The sequence below is a fragment of the Galendromus occidentalis genome, unplaced genomic scaffold, assembly GCF_000255335.2.
Source record: "Galendromus occidentalis unplaced genomic scaffold, Mocc_1.1 scf7180000077128, whole genome shotgun sequence".
Classification (NCBI taxonomy): Eukaryota; Metazoa; Arthropoda; class Arachnida; order Mesostigmata; family Phytoseiidae; genus Galendromus; species Galendromus occidentalis.
In genome coordinates this window covers 391,079-412,636 of record NW_003805116.1, presented here as the reverse complement: position 1 = coordinate 412,636, position 21,558 = coordinate 391,079, and the positions used below count along the sequence as shown (strand labels likewise).

General features: G+C 50.6%; 2 protein-coding genes across 2 annotated transcripts; one reads left to right on the top strand and one right to left on the bottom strand.

Annotated features, from left to right (window-relative positions):
- Nucleotides 1-4,420: 4,420 nt before the first annotated feature.
- Nucleotides 4,421-6,918, bottom strand: LOC100901252 (digestive organ expansion factor homolog). Its single transcript, XM_029110868.1, has 4 exons — nt 6,803-6,918; nt 6,646-6,698; nt 6,364-6,509; nt 4,421-6,229 (listed from the first exon to the last, which is right to left on the bottom strand). Exons 1-4 carry the CDS (start codon nt 6,848-6,850, stop codon nt 4,449-4,451), a joined length of 2,028 nt encoding a protein of 675 aa, XP_028966701.1. The 5' UTR covers nt 6,851-6,918; the 3' UTR covers nt 4,421-4,448.
- A 7,984-nt stretch (nt 6,919-14,902) lies between these two features.
- AMPdeam (AMP deaminase) lies at nt 14,903-21,237 on the top strand. Its single transcript, XM_003741198.1, has 11 exons — nt 14,903-14,951; nt 17,199-17,304; nt 17,522-17,693; nt 17,797-17,912; nt 18,058-18,573; nt 18,787-19,017; nt 19,132-19,278; nt 19,392-19,595; nt 19,692-19,913; nt 20,469-20,851; nt 20,962-21,237. The coding sequence occupies exons 2-11, from the start codon at nt 17,248-17,250 to the stop codon at nt 21,020-21,022; spliced, it is 2,109 nt and encodes a 702-aa protein (XP_003741246.1). The 5' UTR covers nt 14,903-14,951; nt 17,199-17,247; the 3' UTR covers nt 21,023-21,237.
- Nucleotides 21,238-21,558: the final 321 nt, after the last annotated feature.

The following is a 21,558-nucleotide window of genomic DNA, read 5'->3' as shown; positions in this document are numbered from 1 at the left end:
ACAAAACCCAGAGAAACCCTCCGCAGTTGATACCCAAACACAGGATCTGACCGAGGTGGGGAGGTGGTCTCCGAGCTCGGGACGCCCATTTGAGGATTAGCTCTGGCTAGGCTCTGGTTCAGCTCTAGCTCAACTTAATCTGCCGAGAGCTTGAGCTGTCTGCGGAGTTGGGCTCCACGAAGAACCCTCGTCGGCAGTTGTTACCAATCGAGGCAGCCAGCCAGGCACGGAACGAGAGGAACAGGGGATAGGGGATTTGCATATATCGTTTGGCATCTTTATTTCGCGCAGTTGAAATCATCACCAGTCAGTACGATCCACAATGCATCCGACCGAATCGGGGTCTCTTTCGAGGTGGTGATCTTCGTCATGGACCAGTCATCGAGCTTTCCGTCGAGCTAACCATGAAGTAAACGGGTCGGCACATCCTTGATTCGGCTGTAAGGAGGTTCATGCCGATGCGGCCCGCGGGGAATTTCCGGAGACCCATAAATGAGAAGTTATGAATCTATTTCCCGCATCTAGTAGCGGAGGGAGCTCAACGAACGAACGACGAATAATAAAATGGTAAAAGCCGAAAACTCCCGTCGGAAAAAATTTCAGTCCGCTGAAACCTTTCTCTCCGCTCATCTTCTTCCGTACGGATAAATCCTTCATACCGTGAGCGCATGAAGGGACGTCGTTCTCTAAGACATCGTCTACATCTCAAAATTGGGAATCCACCGGTAAAGCGTGACCCTGCCTGATTCCCACTCCGCACTGTGGTGCCCGAGTTGGTGTCTGAGCTTCGCGTCGCGACACATTGAAGGAGGATGCTTCAAATTCAAGCGTCATGATCTCTTGCGTTCCAGACACGGTGTCGGGATCCGAGAAACAATTATGACCTCTTCCATTAGTTCTGCTCAGTATGGCATCCACCCCACGAAACATGTCTATCGGCTTTGTTATTCCCTCCGGCCAAGTAAATCTCCAACACGAGAGATTGGGTCCTCTGATTAGTGGTCGATGACGAACAAGGATTAGCATCGAACAATCTTCGCTTTTTTTGCAGCATTGCCATGATCGGTTTCGGAAAAGTATCTCCAGGTGAACGAAGATGTTCTGGGGTCGATGAGAAGTTCGACAAGAATTTCAGAGTCGGAATTTAGTTCAGTAAGAATCATGCCGCTCGATCGCTATCGAGATGCGCTCATCGGTCGCGTATCCACCGAGCGGATCGAAGCCAGCGCGTGTTCTCCGTTGGCGCTAAAGCGAAACCTGAACGAACGTGTCAAAACATTCCACGGTGATTGTTCGCACAGATTTCGGCTGTCGAGCAATTGGTGAACTTTTCGTTTTACGCTCTTGTGTTGTTTGTTGAAAGGTAGAAAGTCGTGACGCTATCCAGATGCCATCAGAGATCGGGAAATCTCCACTTCGCTTATGTCATAATCACGAACGGATCATCACAAGAGCTGCCGGGCACTAATTGATATTTGACAGCGGATGTCGTGCTTGAAATTCTATCCTTCATGGAAACGTCGCCGCCTTACCACTGCTTGTCTATCGAGAATCGATCGGTAGAAATTAAGTTCCGTTCGTTCGACGCACGACTCGCAACTTTCTGAACTCATTCCAGTTCGCGGAGCCGACTGGCCGCGCTCATTAGACGGAAAATAACAAGACGTCGTATCTCTCATGAGTCGGTGGGACGTGAAAACGTCGTTGGCGTCGTCTGTAAGCCCTGTGGGACCCTGCAATCTATGGAGCGATATTCATTTCCTAGAGGGTATATGGAGCTTCATCGAAGACGATCGGTTCATGTATCGGGACCAGGGATCCTTCCCGGTTCCGACAGTTTGCTGTGGACGAATCAATTCTCACTATGGTTTTGACTTGACCCCATTAGAATATCAGGCCCCATTCCATTCGAGTGTACTCAAAGCGTTGTTTTCGAGTGTTATTGGACCGATCGCACATTCAGCCGCATGGCTTCGTATATTCTGTGTTCGGTGCTCATATTGAGCTGCGACGGTCACAGTGTGAACATGAGACCGGACACATCTAGGTCAAGATCGAAAATACTCGTAGGCTGAACTTGAGGTCTGAAGTCTTCCGAACGCTGAAATTCTGAGTGGAAATCCTCCTTGCGCAGCGACGTCGCGTCGATTCCGCTCGGATCGGAGAGGGATCTGGGCGGGAATCTTCCGAGAGCAAACAAACCAGTCGCTCCTAGATCTCTTCGAATTTCGAGTTTTCGAACATTCCATATCACATTCTTATAGTCTTGGACAAAGGCCATGACATTTCGGGGAGCAACGGTAGGCCTACAGAGGGCGTAGAGGACCAGTTCATTAGTGAGGACGACAAACGCTCCAAGGGTAGGGACGGCTCTCGATGGCGAGGAAAAAGATGTGGGATGGAGCGTATCGCTATCGATCATGATTCATGATGCGAGAAGGTCGCAAGGAACGATTCCGAAGCGTCATTATTCACAAACCCACTGTGGGGCTCAGAAATCGAAGAGACACACGACTTGAGGATCCGTTCCGGAGCTTTTGAATCCCGCTGGTTTCTTCCCGCATGCTGTTGCTTCAGAATCTTGAATAATCTTCGGACATCGAGGAACGGAACCCTGTACTCGATTACACCCACTGGAGAATTCATCCTGGTAGAATCCTGGAGATTCGAAATTCGAACTCGGAGTTTCTAAACGCAGCATGTCGTCTCATCGCGAGCTCATGCCCCCTTCGGCATCGCCCGACACGGGTGATTCTCTCAATTTCTCCTCGGACACAATCTTCTCCGTCAGTCCTATTAGGTCTCTCGAAATTCTGACAGACGGACGGAATGATTGAATGACCGATCGATTGCTTGTTTGCTGTACGGGCTTAAACAAGTCTGAGGCTGAAGCATTCGATTCGAGTCAATGCGAACGTTCCTGATAGGAGCTGATTCGGCGCAGGCACGAGACATCATTCACAGAAGCAAGACAAGTTAGAGCCCGCTGCCGAGTTCAACGCTCGAGTTTTTGAGAGCTGCGGCGGTAGGGAATGCCTGTGGATTTCTTCACACGATAGTGATTACGAAAACTGTTTTTTGAAAGAGACTTTCTTTCCTCTTTAACTCGAGAGGTCATTGATGTCGGAAGCAGGACAAGACACTTCAATACGTCTTACTCTCGCTCCAGGTTTCTTTCAGGTGAGCCTACATTCACTCTCAACGGCGCGGCACTCGGTGCCGAAGGATGAGAGAAAGTTCGAGCTCTTGATGAAAGACGTTCACCGAGGAAAATCCATCCCGAGACCGAAACTCGAACGATTAGTGCTGAGATTGATCGCGGGCTCGCGCAGGCACTCGAGAGCGAAATGTCGAGCTCTAGTTCGCGAAATGCGGAGAATCGAGAGCCGATCCTCCCCGTGGGGCACGGAATAGGATTTTGGAACATTCTTGTGGAATCGCCTGAGAGGTAGCGGATTCAGATTCAGACGACTTCTCAACTCTCAGAAAGGCTCATCTAGATCAAGCGGAAATTTCACTCGCACGACAGCGTTTGAATTCCAAATGAATTCACGAGCGCTCAACTCCTGGGCTTAGTTTAATTGCCTCGATTCCGCTCGATCGTGACGTTGTCGAAAACTGACAATCTGTCGACGACGACACCGAGGGAGAATGATACTGAACTCATGATTTCCTGTGGCTCCTCGGTCATTTTTGAAGATGTATAGAATCAAGAAATTCCACCTCTGACAGCTGGAACCAAGTCTCTAGCGCCGGCTGCGAAGTTTTTCTTCGCGTACAGAATTCTCAGAGATAGTTATTTTTTCTTCGACTCTGTTCCTTATTCACATCGCAGGTTTGGATCGAAGCAATATCCGATGGCGACTTCCTCGGCGCTGCTGATCACATACGCCGACGAAATCTATCAGATGTAAATCGAGGGAAATCTCTGGGGTTTGTGGGCACGGAATCGCATCGAAGGCAGAAATTTGCTCCCGACGTAGCTGATATCTCCATGCTGCGTCGCAAAGACCATGCGTGATTCGAATCTCCAATCGCGATCAGGGATTCAATCGTTTGAGGATCGCATCTTAATTCATCATGCCGAGCAATGAATCTTGGACGTCATGTTCGCAGAGTTCTCAAGGTAGAAAAGCTGGTGTTTAAACCCGCGTGCCGCGCGGGGAGTCGGAAGACTCGATCCGAGAAAATCGGGGGCATATTTTCCACGACCGTGGTGGCGTCACCGAATGTTCCTACTCGGTAGTCTGGAGGTCAGAGAGTCAGCTCTGAAGGTCTTTGGCCGTCTCGCTCATCTTGCGGAGTCTTCACCGCCGCGCCCTTGATCCGAATCGTCGCTGGAACTCCTTCTCTAGAAGACCCGCCCCGGATCCACAAATTTCTCTCGCAAAATTGATCACAGGGATCGATCAGGCGTGAAAAGAACTTTAATGTACAATGAAGGTCAACTAATCTCTGGTAAAAAGGTGGTTCTTCTTATCCACCTTTTGTACCACCGTGGCAGTCCTCCGTTCACCCAAGATCGGCTTGAGCGTTAAAACGTCATATTTACAATATAGACTAGTAGCCGTGAAAGTACTCTCCATCCCGCTGGCGAGCTTGTATTGATTTGTGGTCGAGAGCATATTCAGTATCTCCGAATAGAAATGAGGGTACGTAGGCAACTCGTAAAAAACCACGTGTCGAACTCCTTTGATTGTATATCGGTGAAAAAAATGGAATCGCTCTGAGTATAGAAGGAACTTCCGCTTACCATGGAAGAACATTGACCGAGCCTGAGCTACCCTGCCGTCCTCCGTATACTCGCTGATCTGACAAAACTTGAAGCCAGCATCTTGCTCTGCGAGATCCCTCATGAAGTTTCTCAGTCGAACGAAATCGAAGTATTGTCGAACGTAAATCATACAGTGAGAGACCAGGTTGTCCTTCATCAACTGCGGCAGGATTTCTTCAGTGAAAAACTCGAATCTTCTATTGCTGACGTCGGCGGCACTTCTCGGTTCGAAGGCTCTGAATATCTGCGGTACGTGAACTACAACCTGAGCTATCGACGGATCTTCAACCGGGTTACAAGCTGATACCAGGCCTCGATAATTGAAATTGTAGCGTTTGAGCAAGGCGTTGATTTGAGGGTTCTGGAATCGCGATAGGACGATGTTCTGTCGAAAATATTTCCCCCAATCGCTGACGCACCATGTACGAACGCGAGAAAAATCCACACCATGCGACTCCTTCGGTTTTGCGTGCAAATGCTTGAAGATATGAATCACATGCTCCCAGTTTTGCATGAAGAAAACATCGGTCTGATCCAATACGACGATCTCGATCGATGACAAGAAATCGAAATCACGTTTCTCGTCACCTTCCGCACCGATGATCGCTCGGAGGCCCACTGGCGACGCGATAACCAAGTCGGCCGAATAGAAACTAGCGTAAAGTTGCACCCGTCGTTTGGTGAAACGCAGTCCAATCCGGAACATGTCGTCTGTGTCTCCCTCGAAGAACTTGTAATAATCGTCGGGTTTTTTGCCTTGAATATCCTCATCGGGGGGTCTGAACTCTTGGTCGAAGCGATCTTCATTGATGACCTTGGATTTTGTCTCCTTCACCATTTCTAGGATGAGCTTTATGACTCGATACGCCGAGTTCTTGAAAGGTAGGATGATGAGCGCTTTGACCCGGGTCAGACCTTGATCCTGGAACTCCAAAGAGCTATTTGATTTCTTGATCTTCGTGCTGTGCTTCACGCTACGCGCTCTGCTTCGCAAAATGTGATTCATACAATGCAAGGTATAGCACAGACGGAGTGATTCAGCTCTCTCCCACGTGTGCTCGGGATAGTAGAAGTCTCTGTACGAATTGAGGATGTTGAGAATTGATTCTTCGAAGGGATCGAGCTTCGATTTAGACCGAGTGTCATCTTTTTCAAAGCTTTGCTGCGTCTTGAGAACTCGTTCAAGATTGTCGGCGATGAGCTTCTTTAAGACGACCTTTCCGGTAGATTTCAAATGAATGCTGGGAGTTTTCGCAGCGATTTTCGGAGGCTCTTGAATCTTGATTAGACCCAGATGCGGCCACTGCTGAGGTGGACTCGATTGCAAGACATAAGGCTCCGGGGGAAAGTCCCGATCGTCTGGCTCCCATTCTAAATGGGAAATGTAATTCGTGTCACCCTCCTCCTGGTCGTCTGCACTGTCATCCTCCTCATCCGAAGTGTTGTCTCGCACTCCTGAAAATCAATCGTGACGTCATTGGAGGATATTGAGAGGCATTCGAGAAATTCGGCGTTACCGTGGCTAACTATTTCGAAGTGCTTCGGGGGTACTTCCATCGCCGAGCCCTGACGAAGGCTACAACACGTACCGGTCTCTTGAACATGTTCGCTTCCATTCTTGGCCCGAACTGATTCTTTTTTCCTCTCATCCTTGCGTGGCGACGGAACTACGCCAAGCTGCTCATCCTCGGAGTCATCGTCTGTTCCCACCGAGGGCTCATCCTCCTGTTCGGCTCTGAGGGAAGAATAAAGCTGTGACCATCTGAAAGCTCTCCGCGGGGGGGGGGGAAGAATTGGCGAAAAATGAATGGTCGGTCGAGGATTTTCCTTCGACGATTACGTTGCACGCAATGATGGAGATCGTCACGTACTCTTCATCCTCGCGCGGACTCCCTCCTGCGGCCGAATCTTGGTCATCGACTTCCTGTAAGTTTTGCGGAAGGAATCGAATTGTTATCGGAATTCTGCCGGAGGAATCGTATTGAGCAAAAAGCAGAACCTCGCGAGGGTCCGTCGGATCTCACTCACATCCATGGAATCTCCATCTCCCTCTGAGTCTTCCTCGTCGCTCGCCATGTACGACTTCTTGTTGTTTGTGCCGTCCTTGCCGAATTCCTTCAGTAAGTCCCTCAGATCATCCTCTTCCTCGGATTCTTCGTCAGCGCCAGACGACTCTCCACCAACAGACTCCTGGATTGCGATTCACATTTTCAGTTTGGATTTAGAATCCGAGAATCCGTGAATGAACGGGGCGATGATCCGTATAGGAAAAAAATGAACACACCTCAATTTTCTCTGGGACCTCGTCCTCCTTGAATTTTTTCGCGCGACCATCGATGACATCGTAAGTGTCAATCAAATGCTTCTCCTCCAGATCATCCATTCTGCGACGTTTCTGCGCACCACCGCCCCTACCTCGTCTCCTCCGCATTCCGCCTGAGCCCGCTGAACCTCCTCTAGTAGGTCCCCGCGCACGACTAGCTCCCCCGCGTCTCCCCATATTGCCGCCGCCCCTTTTGCCCATGGCTAGCCCGAATCGTTTGGAGCAGCCGATTCGCCTCTGGAATGAAACAGTTCTCGCAGAAGAGGAAAGGCTCTCACAACTGTCCTTCACGTTCGGATCCCCTCGCAAGACGCTTCATCCTCGAAATTCAACAGTGATGGCAGCGAAGTCACCTTACCTCTCGAAGGTTCCAGCGAAAAATCGGAGGGGTGGATCAGCGCTCAACACCTCAAACGCTCATTTTTAAGCAAGGCACACCAGTCAATCGCGCCGTTTCTCGACTAGCTCTCATGCACGTGAGAATGTTTACAAACAACCACTGAGGGCGAGGCGGCTAGTTTGAATCTCATCGCACCGAGACGTCCGACCTCCCGCCGCCGCCCGGCGGACCCGGCTCTTGAGGCAACGTACCCGCATTTGTAAGCAGGAGACCCTCCAGGAGGGTCCCTCTCGAGGACGGTATCGGGATGTGAATGAATGTCGACATCGAAGTTTGGGGGGAAAGTCCCACCCTGGGGAAAGAGTGGCTTCATTCGATTCATATTCCCGTGGGAATCGGCAATCGAGAGGTTAGGAATCCGCCTGAGCGGCTCATTCCCCGTCCGGAACCCAAGCATCGATAGATGAAATCAGTGAGATGAGGTGCGGAAAAATGATGATTGATTCGAGGAGAGCGATCGGCGAAAATCGAAGCATGGAACCCTTCCGGTCGGATAACTTGTTTATTCCAAAACAATCGTAGTCTCCCTCCGAGCAATACGAATTACCCGCATAGGGAGCACCTTTACCCAAATCAATTCCTGCCTCACGCCGAACACCTTGAATCGAGATAAGGGCGTAGAGACCTGCAGCTCTCCGCGGCTCGGATCGAACTTCCGCAGCCAAGAGCCGCCCGCACCCCTGACGCGTAATATGATAGAGCCAAACAAATAACGCTCCAGTCGACATCTGGCGGAGATTCGACGCCACACCCACTGATGCAAACGGCGCGCAACTCCTCCAGCAAACCCATGAACGAGCTTTGCGTTGCCAACCTGAACGGAAGGTTACCTGACTGAGCTAAATTCCTGGAGCAACCCGTAAGGATACTTCAACTCCTGAGCGCTTCAGAGGCGTCCGCCCCGCGAACAGGGCGTCTTACCTGCACAAGCCGAGCACGAAGTACCCGTGAAAATTCGACCCCAAATCGGAGGCGGTGACTCCTGAATCATCGAGCGCATTGCCGACACACAAATCTATGAGATCTCGGAAGGCACCGTGAACTCGGCCTGGCAGTCGGACGGAGTCCCAGGGACATTCCAGGGGTTGCCACGACAGCGGCCCGAGAGACTTGAACCCACACTTATTTCTCTCGAATTCCTCGTGCCGAGATAGGAATGTCTGATACGAAGCGATGGTGTTTGCCACCAACAAGTACCAGTTCTGACAGTTATACTCGAAGAAATTGGCACAAGCCAAATGCCTGAGCGTTGGACTTTCCGTGAGGAAGTCTCGGAAATCATTCAGACTTTCGATGCCTTTCCTGGAAGAGACGCTCCATTTAGGTATCATCAGCCCCTACTCGGTCTCGGATTGGTCGCGAACTGACCTCTTCGACGCACTAGAGCGCAGATAGGCTCTCAGCGCTGAATTGCGGGTTTCGTTCCTGGAGATGGGGAAGGCATTTTTCGTACTCAGCCATGCAGCGAAGTATACCAATCCGACGACGATCGCAGTCGAGAACATCAGGAGATATTTGCAACATATCTGCATGTCGCTGTCGACGTCCATATCGGCGTCATCCCTCCTGGTCGTGCTCCTGACTGGCTCATCATGGGAACTCTCAGTGGTTTCCCTCTCCATGACGTGATCTTAGTGCATCGTTTTCATCGACGGATTCAGTTTCAGATGTGGCATACAGCCCATCCGCGACCACACATTGCGGCACTCACTTGTTTCTCTCTCTTCTCGTGCGCTACTGACGGGCGATGCTCATCTGCATTGCGTTTCGCGTTCTCGCTCGCAGGTGAAGAAGAGTCCTAGCTCATGCCCCTGGGCGCGGGATCCTATGCAGGTATTTGTGAACTATCTTCATTCTCAGGAGGAGAGGTTTGCAGAGTTGACAATTAGCTAAGGTACACAGTGAATTTCGAAATCTTCAGAGGAGATCCGGCTTGGTGGTCCGAAACGAGCCTGCTCGCTTTCGGTCAATCCATCGTGGTTTATAGCCCTGCAAACGCGCTACCTGGGTAGCGAGCACGGAATCGACCGAATTCGGATTCATGCATACATGTAGCGATTACATGAAGAGTGAATATTTCGCTCGAGACCGTCTCCCACTTCACCGAGAATCAGAATCTGATTGAAACGTTCTCGACACATGAGAAACGCGTCTTGCATGTTATCCATATGATGATTCATCTATCCAGCCGAATTTCCGCTGAGCTCCTGAGTAAGCGTATTGCTCTCATCATCATCACGATGAGACTTCATTCTAGACCTCGACGACAGCTGCTGCAGAAGCAAGGCACCGACCACGACGGCGGAACCCTCTTTGCTCAGCAGGAATTTCCTCCCTCCCGGATCTTGCCCCCGACTACGGTTCATTCTCCCTGAGAGCAGCCACTATTCATGACTCCGATATCTACCGTGGTAAAGGTCTGAGAAAAACATGGCTCGGGCCATCAGAATTCGGCGCGAATTTCACCGTTTCGGCGACCCGCGCAGTCATGGAAGCTCAGGGCGAGTGAGAGGAGACTACTCGCGCGGTTGTCCTTCAGGTGTGGCGCCCTCTAGGTTGGGTTCCGGGAAAGTTTTTTGTTTCCGTCAGTCGAAAAGCACCATTCTCTTTCCTTCAGTGTGAGTGCATACAGCTCTGAAGTAGCTAGCGGCTCGAGGTCTGTGCGCGTTCCAAAACTCCGATCAGGGGCTCGACACCTCGTCACGAGGAAATCTCGATCGCGCGCATCGATCCCCAAGAGCCTCATCTTCGTTGTCAGACATTCGGGAATCCGGTTCTGTCTCCGAGCTTTCTCGCCGGGTTGATATCATTCACACCGTCGACATGCCTCCCTTGGGCAGATCCTCTGGCGGACGGAACATTCGGTAAGTTGATGAAATTCCGATTCAAAGTGAACTTCCGCATCAGATTGCATTTCCGAACTAGGAAAACACGTCCCTGTTGCTGGTGCCGAACCGCGGGCATTCTTGGTGAGGCGCCGTTCATTGCTCAATGAGGCTTCGTAGAAATGTAAATGTCAGAGGTTAATTACGATTTCTCGAAAAGTCTCCGAAACGCGATGTCTTCTCGATAATCGCTCTGAGAGACTGTCCCGAAGAGGCTGTCTCGTCAATCGCATCCTGGTTACCCACAGGGTTTCCGAAAGTGTCTAGAGTCAGCCCCGAGGATTTCGCGTGTTTTCTCTGCGCTCCGTCTAGAACCGTAATGAGTAATGGGTGATGAAGTATCTAGTTGCAAAGCGCGAAATGCTGAGTCGTCGATTAGTCCCCGTGCCCGCGTCAGTATTAGGAATCGCCTAGCCTTCAGCGCCGACAAGCTTCACAAACAAGCGGATTTCAAGCGAACATCGCTTAAAAATGGCCATACTGCATCCGAGTGGGAGGCCGGCCCGAATAGTCTGTCACTGCGACTGTCATCCGGAGAGCCTGTCCCTAAAAATTTAAGCCCACTCGTAGCGACGGGAAAAAGTGGTCGCTTGTGCGTTCGTTCTCTCCCGGCGCTGCGATTTCGTGTACGTCAACGCAGACCTCTACTGCAAAGGAAGCACCGCATCGCCCTTTTGCGTCTTATTCTGAGCATCAATGATGAGGCACTCCCGCTTCACGAATGACCGCTCGATCACCGAATCGCGGACAAGATATCACGCTCACCTAGGCCGCAATTAGATAAACTTGGCTAGAAAAAGTCTGGCCCCTGCTCGTATCAGGAGCAGAGCTGCGCTCATATGGCTTCAAGGCGGACCGACTTTTTCCCAGTGTGCTTCTCCGGCGCCTCATACGACGCAGTTTCCATAAATGAGCTTGATCGATGAGGGAAGCCAAGGCTGAGGACTTTTGGTGGCTCTCAGCTTGACATTATTCCTCGGAGGGAGAACGTCCTCCGCTCGTAACACGAAAGAAACTCGTATCGATTGAGTTGCCTCCCGTGTGTTTTCGGCTTCGCGACTATCAAACCAAACTCCCAAGGGATTTCTCTCGCAGGGTGTTTGAATCTCACTACTTCCGGAAGGGGACGAGAAGAAAGCGGGGAGAGGAGTTCTTCTTCAATTTGAGGATTCCGGAGTCTGGAGGGGAAGAGCCTTCGCTGAGAAGATTGAAAACAGTTTCTCGGGGTCCCAGGAGGCGAGTTTCCTCTATCGCTCGACCTTGACAAGTGTTGCTTGCCGCTCGTCACGTAGTGATCTCATGTATTGTTGTTTACACGAGGACGAGCGAGTTCAGTCGGGTATACGTGGCAGCCCCGCTGATTGTGAGTGAGCGGGATTTCTGCTCGGAGCGTTCACCAGCCAATAAGTCTCTACTGGAAGAGCTGTCATCATCTGAACGAAAAAATCGTTTCGCTTCTATCACGATGAGACCGCCAAGACACTCCGGATGAGTTGCTTATGTTTCCCGATGGGGGGAATCTGTAATTACACGGAGCGACATACGGAGCCGGATTTCGTGTTTGATCAATCGCTCTAACGTCGTTCATTGTGTTGTGAGCAACTAGCCAAAACAAGCGGTCTCGGAGTGACTCAAATGAGCTTCACTCACCAATGGGACGATTATCTTGGGTCACACGTCAAAAGTAATGTAAATCGAAGAACCCTTGACCTCGCATCATAATTCTGGACTCCTCACGCCATGCCACTTCATGAAGATTCGATCAGTGTCCGAACAGTCGATCTCTAGTAGCATGTCTCTCTGACTCGTGGTCTTCGAAGTCTCTTCTTCTCTCGTTTAGTCAGGCTCATTCTGTCCTGCCTCGTAGAATTACTTCCCCACCCAGACTCTCTTTTTAGCCCGTCTCGATTCGGCGGTGCTCCCACCGTCGACCTAGAGCTTCGGAAAGCTTCGCACCTGACAAACACAAGTTTCGCTGGCAGCAACTTCAAGCATTGGATGTGACATCGAGTGAGGTGTGATCTGGATTGATTTTGAAGCGGTTCGGAAAAGTTCCATGGGACCCTTGGTTCCACGGATCAAATATTTTTTTTGAGTTCTCCATCCGGTATTCGGCTCCCGTCTGCTGCGGAGAGGGCCAGAGCTCGCCTCTGGATGGTCAAGGTCCAATCTGAGACGGCCGTCCCAAATCCCGTGAGTTCTGGAGTTGGCTCTCGCGATGCAAGAAATGGACCATGCTCGGAGAATCCCAATCGAAGCTTTCCCAGCGGTTCTATATTCATTCGGGTGTAGCCCAAGATACAATCCATGAGTTGGAGCGCGACCGTCGACAGCCGTGCGTTGTTGTGATCATCGTGACAGCTTGCACGGCGGCCCGCGCGCGCGCATCAGAGCTTGACAGCGATGTGCCAGCGCTGACTTCTGCTATGTTTTGAAGTACGGTGCTCCGACGTGTAGACGCTTGGGCGTTTTATTCGAAAGAATCACGCCAAGCCGTTCGTTTAGCATTGAGCGACTGATCGATCCTGATACGTGAAAGTCGTTACAGCTTCTTCCTGTGTGAAAGTCTCGCACCCCTTGTTGAAAGGGCGGTTCCCCGAATACTGTAAGTAAGGGAAAGCGGCACGTCTCTCCTATCGGCCTTTGGCGGGAGTCGAAATTACATCGAGAAACCTTAGATACAGTGCTCCCTCCAGCACTTATGTCGAAGGGTCCATGTCAGAGATCGCAACCCTGATCAAAGGATGCGCGAGCGCCTCCAGAGAATTCATTGTGACAGAGCTCCTGGTCAGATTCGTAGGAGAGCGATTTGACGTCGAGTCACGAATTCACACCGACTCCGTAATCGATGGCTTACAGCCTAGCGATTCTGAATGAGCGAATATCAAAAGTCTCTTATGATGTTCGAGGTGCAGGCAGAGGGATTAGAGGGTCGTCGCGTGACAGACAGGGGGATTAAGGGAGCTGTGGGCGACTCGTCAATGGAAAAAGTGATACCACGATCACACGCGACAACCTGCCAGGAATTTCGCGGCACTTGGAACACTCGTTGCCTCGAGATGAGACTAATTCACTTCGATTCTCCAGGTCAGGGTGAAGTGCATCGATTCTACAGTTTTGATCATCGAGTAAACGGCCTGATTCGCTGATTTCCGCGGGCGAGAATGTCCTCCAGCGATGATGCGATCGGACTGCTGGCGAACCCAAATACGACGAGTGGTGATGCCACTCCAGCGACATCGGAGAGTGAACCGCATACGACTGCGTCTCCACTGAAGTCGACGAGCAATGCCGTGCAGCTTCAGCTGTGCGCCAATTGCAACCCCGAAAGTAGTCTCTCTACGATCATCAGTCCGTCCTACAAGAGCCAGTTGGACAGTCTCCACACGAAAGAGCGAGTTGCTCTCCAAAAACACTCGAATGCTGTTCAGGTAGGTTTCCGATCTCGGTTCGGGATATTGGTTCGTTCATTCGACAACCTTCTGGGGAAACGGGGATCGGCAAATAACATCTCGGAATTCGAGCGTGTACCAGGAAGGAGAGCTATGTCTTAGAATGAATCCGCCAAGGTAATTTCATCGAAGCTTCCTCGACCCTCTGACGATTGGGTTATTCAAACTCGTAGAATACGGGCAGAAGATTACTCCCGGGGCTCACTTCCCGGGGGTAATCTGGACTCCTATCTTGTGCCATCTCATTTCCATGGGGAACGATTCGCGAGGCGTGCACGAAGCTCTTCGAAACATGCTCGAGGCGCGTATCCGAACAGAACCTAGTAATATTCACAGAGCTGTGACGCATAGGGCATCAATTTCCCCGGTCTGACGAAGCTCTCATGAGCGGAATGCTCGGAGACCCTCAAGGACGAGAGAGAGTCGACATGATAACAATCCCATCGCGTAAAAGAAGCCGAAATCGAGAGAATCAACTGTGTACTCTGAACTCCATTCAACGATTTTTGGATGACGAATGCCGGGATCGGACGTTCGGAGGCGAGGGAGCTGCATCCGACCGTCACGCTTGTTTACAGTTGATCAGAGTGTGTTTGGGTCAACACGGTCCTCGGTTTCCGGCTTCCATCATATCCCGCTCCGGATTGAAATCCCCCTATAGAATACTTCATACGCGAAAATCGCCGACTTTCTAGCCGCTATCAACATTACGAGTGAAATCATACGGGATTGATGCTCCCAATGCGATTTCCGAATGGATCCAGAGGAGCATGAATCCCGATGCGAGGCGGGCTGTGCCTCGTCGGTGCTTTCTTGAATTCAGCGGAGCGGCGGCGACTTTTATTCTTCTTGAGGGTCGACACTCGACTGAGAAGATCGGCTTGTCTCCGTACGAGTGACTTACAGCGATATCGGGAGGCTCCTTGATCTATACGTGCCCATTCCCAAAATATCTCCTACATGAGAGCTTTCTCGCCAGCCTGTTCGAGTTCCAGTTCCTCTCCCCACGCAGCCCTCTCCACTACGTGACTCCAAAACGTGCTGGTTGTGGAATCTTACTCCAGATGTTCAGTGTGTGCTATCCAAGACGTTTTGTTGTGCCCAGAGAAGATCACAAGTTCGTTGATCCCTGTTTTCCTCAGCTGATTCAGAATCATTCCGATCAGCCGAGAACGCGTCATGATGTTATCTGAGCTGTTCGGGAATTTCGGCGAGTCAGGTCTGACCCATTCTATCGAAAGGTTTCCATCTGAAGGAGTGAAACCTCGTGAGGTCGTACATTTTTGTCAAATTTGACAGGCCGTGGCCGTTCATTGCGGGGTTCTCTACCATCCCTCAATTTCCCGGCTCAAGATGCAGCTTCGGGGTCTTCGCGATCGAGTTCCTCTGGCGATTCTTCAGAGCCGGTAGGGAGAAAGAGAGACTCAGATCTCGAGTGAGGCTGCAGGCAAGTGGAATCGAACTTGAGCGCTTCCCTACAAAACGGGGAAACACGCCTGTCTCCCCGCAGTCGAATCGCGGAGTGAAGGCGGTATATCTCAAAGCTCAATCAATGTTCCGCAAGCGACGCGCCAGACGAGCTGACCATTGGGCCTTTCCGTCGTATCAGACTTCCGCGATCCGTTACGATGCAGAGCGATTCTCGGAGCGGTTCTGAGAACTGCATAATACAAAAATATTATTTATTTCGGCTCGATGCGTGATTGACCCACCGAATGCTGATATACTCCATTGCGGAGTCATCCTCGCTGAATGGCCTCAACTTGCCCCCAGAGATTCGGAGCCCCTCAATCAATGATTGACGCCCAATGTCTGGGACTCATCCGCTCCAATCCCATATTGTCAGCTACTGTTCCATACTGTCCTCCTTTCTTCGATATTTCGATTGCGAGAGCTTCGTCAGATTATTACTGAAGTTCTAGATGTCTCCGAAGGATGTAGTCGGTAATCATGGCTTTCCCCTTGTGGCTACGTCACATATCATGGATGAAGTCTCTGACTCGTGTATGTCGAATGCATAGAAGGCAGCGGCTTGTCTTGAGCTAAAATTACCGCGTCATCTCCGAGCTCATAGGCCAACAGCCGTTCCGATTCGGGTTGCCTTCGCTGTCTTTGAAGACAGCGGTCTGTAAAAGTTTCTCCGAGTTTATTGTGAGAAGCACTTGACCGGAATAGGTGTGACACGTGCCGGCGGTTGCCCCTTTTCCAATGCTCGTGACTGATTTTTCGAGTTTCGACCGAACCCTTACTGTGTCGAAACCCTCCAGAATGATCGCACTCATGATCGACTTTTGTCTTGTGATGGCAAACACGGTTGTCTCGCAGGATTCGCTTCGAGATCATGCGTCGTGAATCTAATCTGACATCTTTTCGTCGCATACAAATTCGTTCATTCGTCCCCGCTGCCTGATCAGCACTTGAGTATCGACGCACAATTTGCGTGAACTCCGAGAAGTGAGTCTTTGTCGAAGTGGAACTCGGTCTGGAACTTTTTCGATCGGAATTCATCAATATTTGACTCAAACATCTAAGCCGCAGCGAACATCGGAGTCGAACGCGGTTCACCGCGAATCTTCGGGCTAGTCCTGCATCACATTATCTTGATGTATTCGCCGCGAGTCTCGATCGGATCTCCACGACGTTGACCCTGTTCGAGAGTTTAATCTGCTTCTTCAACAGATGGGTTGAGATTCCGCGATGGAATCTTATCGTCGGAGACAGTATTGGATTTCACGCATATTCCCCGCTTTTCCGCATTGTTCGACTAATGACCGAAAAAACGAACGGTACATTCTCAATCAAAACAGTAGCTTATCCAGATGCGCTGGAGGGCATGACGAACACTGTTCAAAACGATAATGCGGCTCATGAGACGCCCGTCGGTTTACGACGACAAACGCTGTGACGACGGAGACAGCGCGTATGGCTATCGGCAACGAGAGACTCTTGATTCCGCTTGAGCCTGTGTTTGTCCAACCCTACCTCGAGATAAACTTTCAATGTCTCCCTCGAGTGGCTCAAGAGCATCTTACGAACGCATGATAGGTCTCGCTGCCCTCGGATCGCCTTCAGGATTCCTCCTCAGGCGAATTTGACGTCGAGAAAAATTCTGTTGTGTGCCACAGGATGGCCACTCTGAACTCGCTTCCCGATAAGCCACCCAGACTTACCATCCGGAATAGCCAGACGCCATTACGTCTAGGACTCTCGCATCGTAGGCGGAAGATCATTCCCAGAGGGCTCCAGAATTCCCACGCACGCGCTCTGATAACTCATTGACTGCCGACACGGCTTTCCCTCATCACTCGCTCCAGCGTGTAACGCTGTGGGGTAGATTCACGAAAATACGAACGTAAACTTACAGAGGAGTGAATCCGGTCACGCGGCGGAGGTTTTCAAAAAATTGTTCCAACATGCCGATGGCGAGTCCAGCGGTCTCGTCCCTGGATTTTGAGGTTCAGCCTTTGGAGGTACGACACAATTCCACGATCTGCTGTACAGTGAAGCAACGAATGATTCCGATTTCAGGAATGGGGCAAAAGAGCGTCCCACCAGACTTGCTTTAATCTAATGGCGGCAAATATTGTATGTAAGCGGGAGAATAGAGTTTCGAACAATTCCAGAGGTCCTCCCCGTACGGCTCACTAATCGAAAAGAGTGATTAGAGAAATCTCTCTTTCTGAACAGGAATATCTGGACGATTCGGACGAGCCGGACCGTGGCGTAGACGTGACTAACTTCCGGGGAAATTTCACGGGGCCGCGGAATTTCACCCCTGTCCAATCTCCCACTCGACCGGAGAAAGCACCTTTACCGCCGTCATGCATATCGCTGGACTTTCAGAGGGTATCCATAACCGGTGAGTTGCGACCCAGAAGGACTCGGATTCTTCACTAAAAATCCCCGTCTGGTGGAAATCGACAAAGCCTCAACTTCCTCAACGAGATTTAATTCGTCTGCAGGAGAGGACACATCCGGAGTGCCTTACGACGATCTTCTGACAGCTTCAACGATGCTGATCAGCGCTTTGAAACTTCGGCAAAAGTATTGCAAAGCTTCGCTGCAGCCGTTCCCCGAGGTGAGCTGAGCCGAAAAATGAAGGGAGACCTATGTGGTATGCAGAATCAACTTTGTGTCGGAAACTTTTTCTTGTCAGCTGTCCCTACCGAGAGAGGCTCTGCTCCCTGACATAGATGAACAAGTGGTCTCGGACTGTATTCCAGGTCACGGCACACTTCGTGGCTGGGGGCGTCACCGAGCCGCGCCACAACACCCCGCCTTACAAGGCCGAACCAGAATACATCCACACGGAACCGCAGAAAGTTGACAATCCATGGAATTCTCCCGTTGAGTCTCGGGACTCTAAGAGCAAGTTCCGTATGCAGGACGGTGTGGTCGAAGTGCTCTCAGAGTCGGGCGTCAAGGAGCCTTGCAACGTGGTGGTCCCCCTGCAAGAATTCATAACCGACATGAATCTGATGTGCGCCATGATTTCGGACGGGCCTCTGAAATCGTTCTGCTTCCGTCGGCTGACGTATCTGACCAACAAGTACTCGATGCACGTATCCCTCAACGAGATGAAGGAACTCGCAGCGCAAAAAAGCGTTCCGCATCGAGATTTCTACAACATACACAAAGTGGATACTCACGTCCATGCGGCTTCGTGCATGAACCAGAAGCATCTACTGCGTTTCATCAAGAAGCGAATTAGAGTTGCTGCCGACGATATTGTTTGCAAAGTAAGAGTTCCTGATTCTTATGGAGTGGCCGATGAATACAAAGCACGAGGCTCTCCTGCCGTCTGTGAATAGTCGAGACGGTCTTCTCCTCTGAGAACAATGGGCAGAGCGAGCGGGCATTGAGCTGGCGGGAAATTCATTCATGAATGCGCGAACCACCGCTGCATCATTCAGGAGGGGAAGAAGACTAATTTTCACCGTTCGGCATTTCAGGATCGCCAGCAGGGCGAATTGACCTTGAGACAGGTTTTTGAAAAGATGAACCTGACCGCATATGATTTGAGCGTGGACACCTTAGACATGCACGCGGACCGGAACACTTTCCACCGTTTCGATAAGTTCAACGACAAGTATAATCCGGTCGGCGAGTCTCGACTCCGAGAAATATTTTTGAAGACCGACAATTTCACGGGAGGGAGATACTTTGCCGATATCATCAAAGAGGTACTCGATACTCCCGACGAACTCGTGGTTATTCTGAATCATCGAAGAGTCGGAGCTCCAGGCCCCCTGCATCAACGGGGAGCTTTGTTTACTCAGACACTGATTAATTTGAAGGTCATGTCAGATCTCGAGGATAGCAAGTATCAGAACGCAGAACTCCGTCTTTCGATTTACGGCAAATCCCGTTCGGAGTGGGATACGCTTGCCAAATGGGCTCTGAACAATAATGTTTACTCTGACCACGTTCGCTGGATCATCCAGGTTCGTTTTAGCCTCCATTGCCCCCGAAATCCAGAAGAAAAAATCTCCGGCTCAAGCCGGGGACTCAACCCCATCGAACTCATCAATGGCTCAACCTTCCGTTCCCTCCACAGGTCCCGCGACTGTATGATATCTTCAAGGCGAACAAACTAGTTGATAACTTCGAGCAGATCCTAGCAAATATCTTTATGCCCTTGTTCGAGGTGACGGCGAATCCGGAGAGCCATCCAGAACTCCACAGGTTTTTGCAATACGTGATCGGCTTCGATTCGGTGGATGACGAATCGAAACCCGAGTATCCGATGATCGATAAAGACGTGAGTCGTTTGCTTCGAGAAAGATATCCAATTCTACCGATTGACATCCGAATACTTACCTATTACATACTCTCACATTCGACGCATTCCCAATAGGTGCCCCTGCCCCCAAAATGGTGCCACGAAGAGAATCCCGCGTATATCTACTACCTGTACTATATGCACGCCAATCTGTGCGTATTGAATCGCTTCCGTCAGCAGCAGAATCTGTCCCTGATGGTTCTGCGCCCCCATTGTGGTGAGGCCGGACCAATTCAACATCTCGTGGGCGGTTTTCTGCTGTCCGAAAGCATCAATCACGGCCTTCTCCTGAGAAAGGTGACGCTCCACGCCCTCCACTCTAATTTTTTGGAACTGCACAAATATGTACACACAGGGTGGTCCCAAAACCGGTTTTTAGATTTTTCTTTTAAACGGTGAGGTTCAGAGGAAAAAGTGCGATGGGTGAGCCCCTGGCTTTTCGATTTCCCATCGGAAAAACATTTTGCCCACCGAATCAGGGATGATGCCTACGAGAAAAAGTCTCAAACTCGATTTTCCCCCTATGAAGGAAGAAGAGGCGTCTTTTTCTTACCTGATTCTCTCCCTCGAAAACGGCTGGAAAACGTGAAGGTGGACCTATCCTTATTTTCGATTTGACACCCGAAAATGATGTCCCCACCTCTTTTCTTCGGAGCTCAGCGTTTCCGAGAATACCGATACGAGTAGTGGAGGCTCGAGTGAGGGACCACCCGGTATCTTGTATTTATGCATATATTGTATATTGTATGTATTTTATTTAATGTATGTTTACCGCCTCTGAGCTTGGGTCCGATCACGAGGAGCTCGCCTGATCGTTCAACGGTAAACTTAAAAGCCTTCATTCTTCCCCAGGTTCCGGTGCTTCAGTATCTGTACTATCTGAGTCAGATCGGGATCGCGATGTCTCCTTTGTCGAATAACTCTCTTTTCCTCAATTACCACCGGAACCCCTTAATCGAGTATCTGAATCGAGGCCTCTGTGTCTCTCTGTCGACCGATGACCCCCTCCAGTTCCACTTCACACGCGAGCCTCTCATGGAAGAGTACAGTATTGCTGCGCAGGTCTGGAAGTTGAGCAACGCGGATATGTGCGAGCTGGCCCGGAATAGCGTGCTCATGAGTGGTTTCCCGGTCGCCTTCAAAAGGCACTGGCTGGGAGCCGGCTTTGAGCGCGAGGGGGTCGAGGGTAACGATGTCAGGAAGTCAAACGTGCCCGACATTCGCGTTGCCTACAGGTAAGAGCATGTTCCTCTCCACGCTGTCGATTATTTCGCTGATTTTCACAATCGGTATACTCCATCACATTCCCCATGGAGGTGCCTAATAAACCTAATCAATCTCCCAGGTTCGAAACCCTGATTGGAGAGTTGGACATGATCTCGGCCGTGATGAGGAGATTGAAATGAACGATCCTGGAAGCTACTCGAAAAAGATTATGTCATGGCTCATCTCGAGTATAGTAGGAGGCTGACATTGTTGGGATTCTTGACCTTGGGTGTGCTTTGTGACAGTGGGCAAACCGATGCTAGATGGGTCTACGGTACTCGCAGCCCTCTCTACACTAATCGACTGCACCGTCATCGGAGGACTAAAAATAAACGCTCTGGAATCGAACCCAGATAGATGATTGTATTTCTTGCTTGTGCCGAAAAGATATCCTCAGAGGACAACTGAAAGGATGCACTGCGACAAAATCCAAGATATTCTCGATGAAGGAGCTCAATTTCGCCTCCTCAAGACTGCCGCGGCAAGAATGCACGAAAAAGTGTCCCTGGTGTATCAGAGCAACAACGAGAGTCCGGGATACGACTCGTCTACCACGCAGAGGTTATTCGGGTGGGCCTCATTGCACCGGTTCCCTCCGTCTCGAGTTACCCCGAAAGAACGCGAGAACTAAAATCGCTCCCAATTGACTAGCGGGGTGAGAATTCGGAATGCAATT

Coding starts and splice junctions, on each gene's coding strand:
- LOC100901252 (XM_029110868.1), bottom strand. CDS start 6,850: ATGGCGAGCGACGAGGAAGACTCAGAGGGAGATGGAGATTCCATGGAT. Junction 6,699..6,802: donor GAGATGGAGATTCCATGGAT/GTGAGTGAGATC, acceptor CAAAACTTACAG/GAAGTCGATGACCAAGATTC. Junction 6,230..6,363: donor CGAACATGTTCAAGAGACCG/GTACGTGTTGTA, acceptor ATTGATTTTCAG/GAGTGCGAGACAACACTTCG.
- AMPdeam (XM_003741198.1), top strand. CDS start 17,248: ATGCCGATGGCGAGTCCAGCGGTCTCGTCCCTGGATTTTGAGGTTCAG. Junction 17,913..18,057: donor CGCTGCAGCCGTTCCCCGAG/GTGAGCTGAGCC, acceptor ACTGTATTCCAG/GTCACGGCACACTTCGTGGC. Junction 19,914..20,468: donor ACGGCCTTCTCCTGAGAAAG/GTGACGCTCCAC, acceptor ATTCTTCCCCAG/GTTCCGGTGCTTCAGTATCT.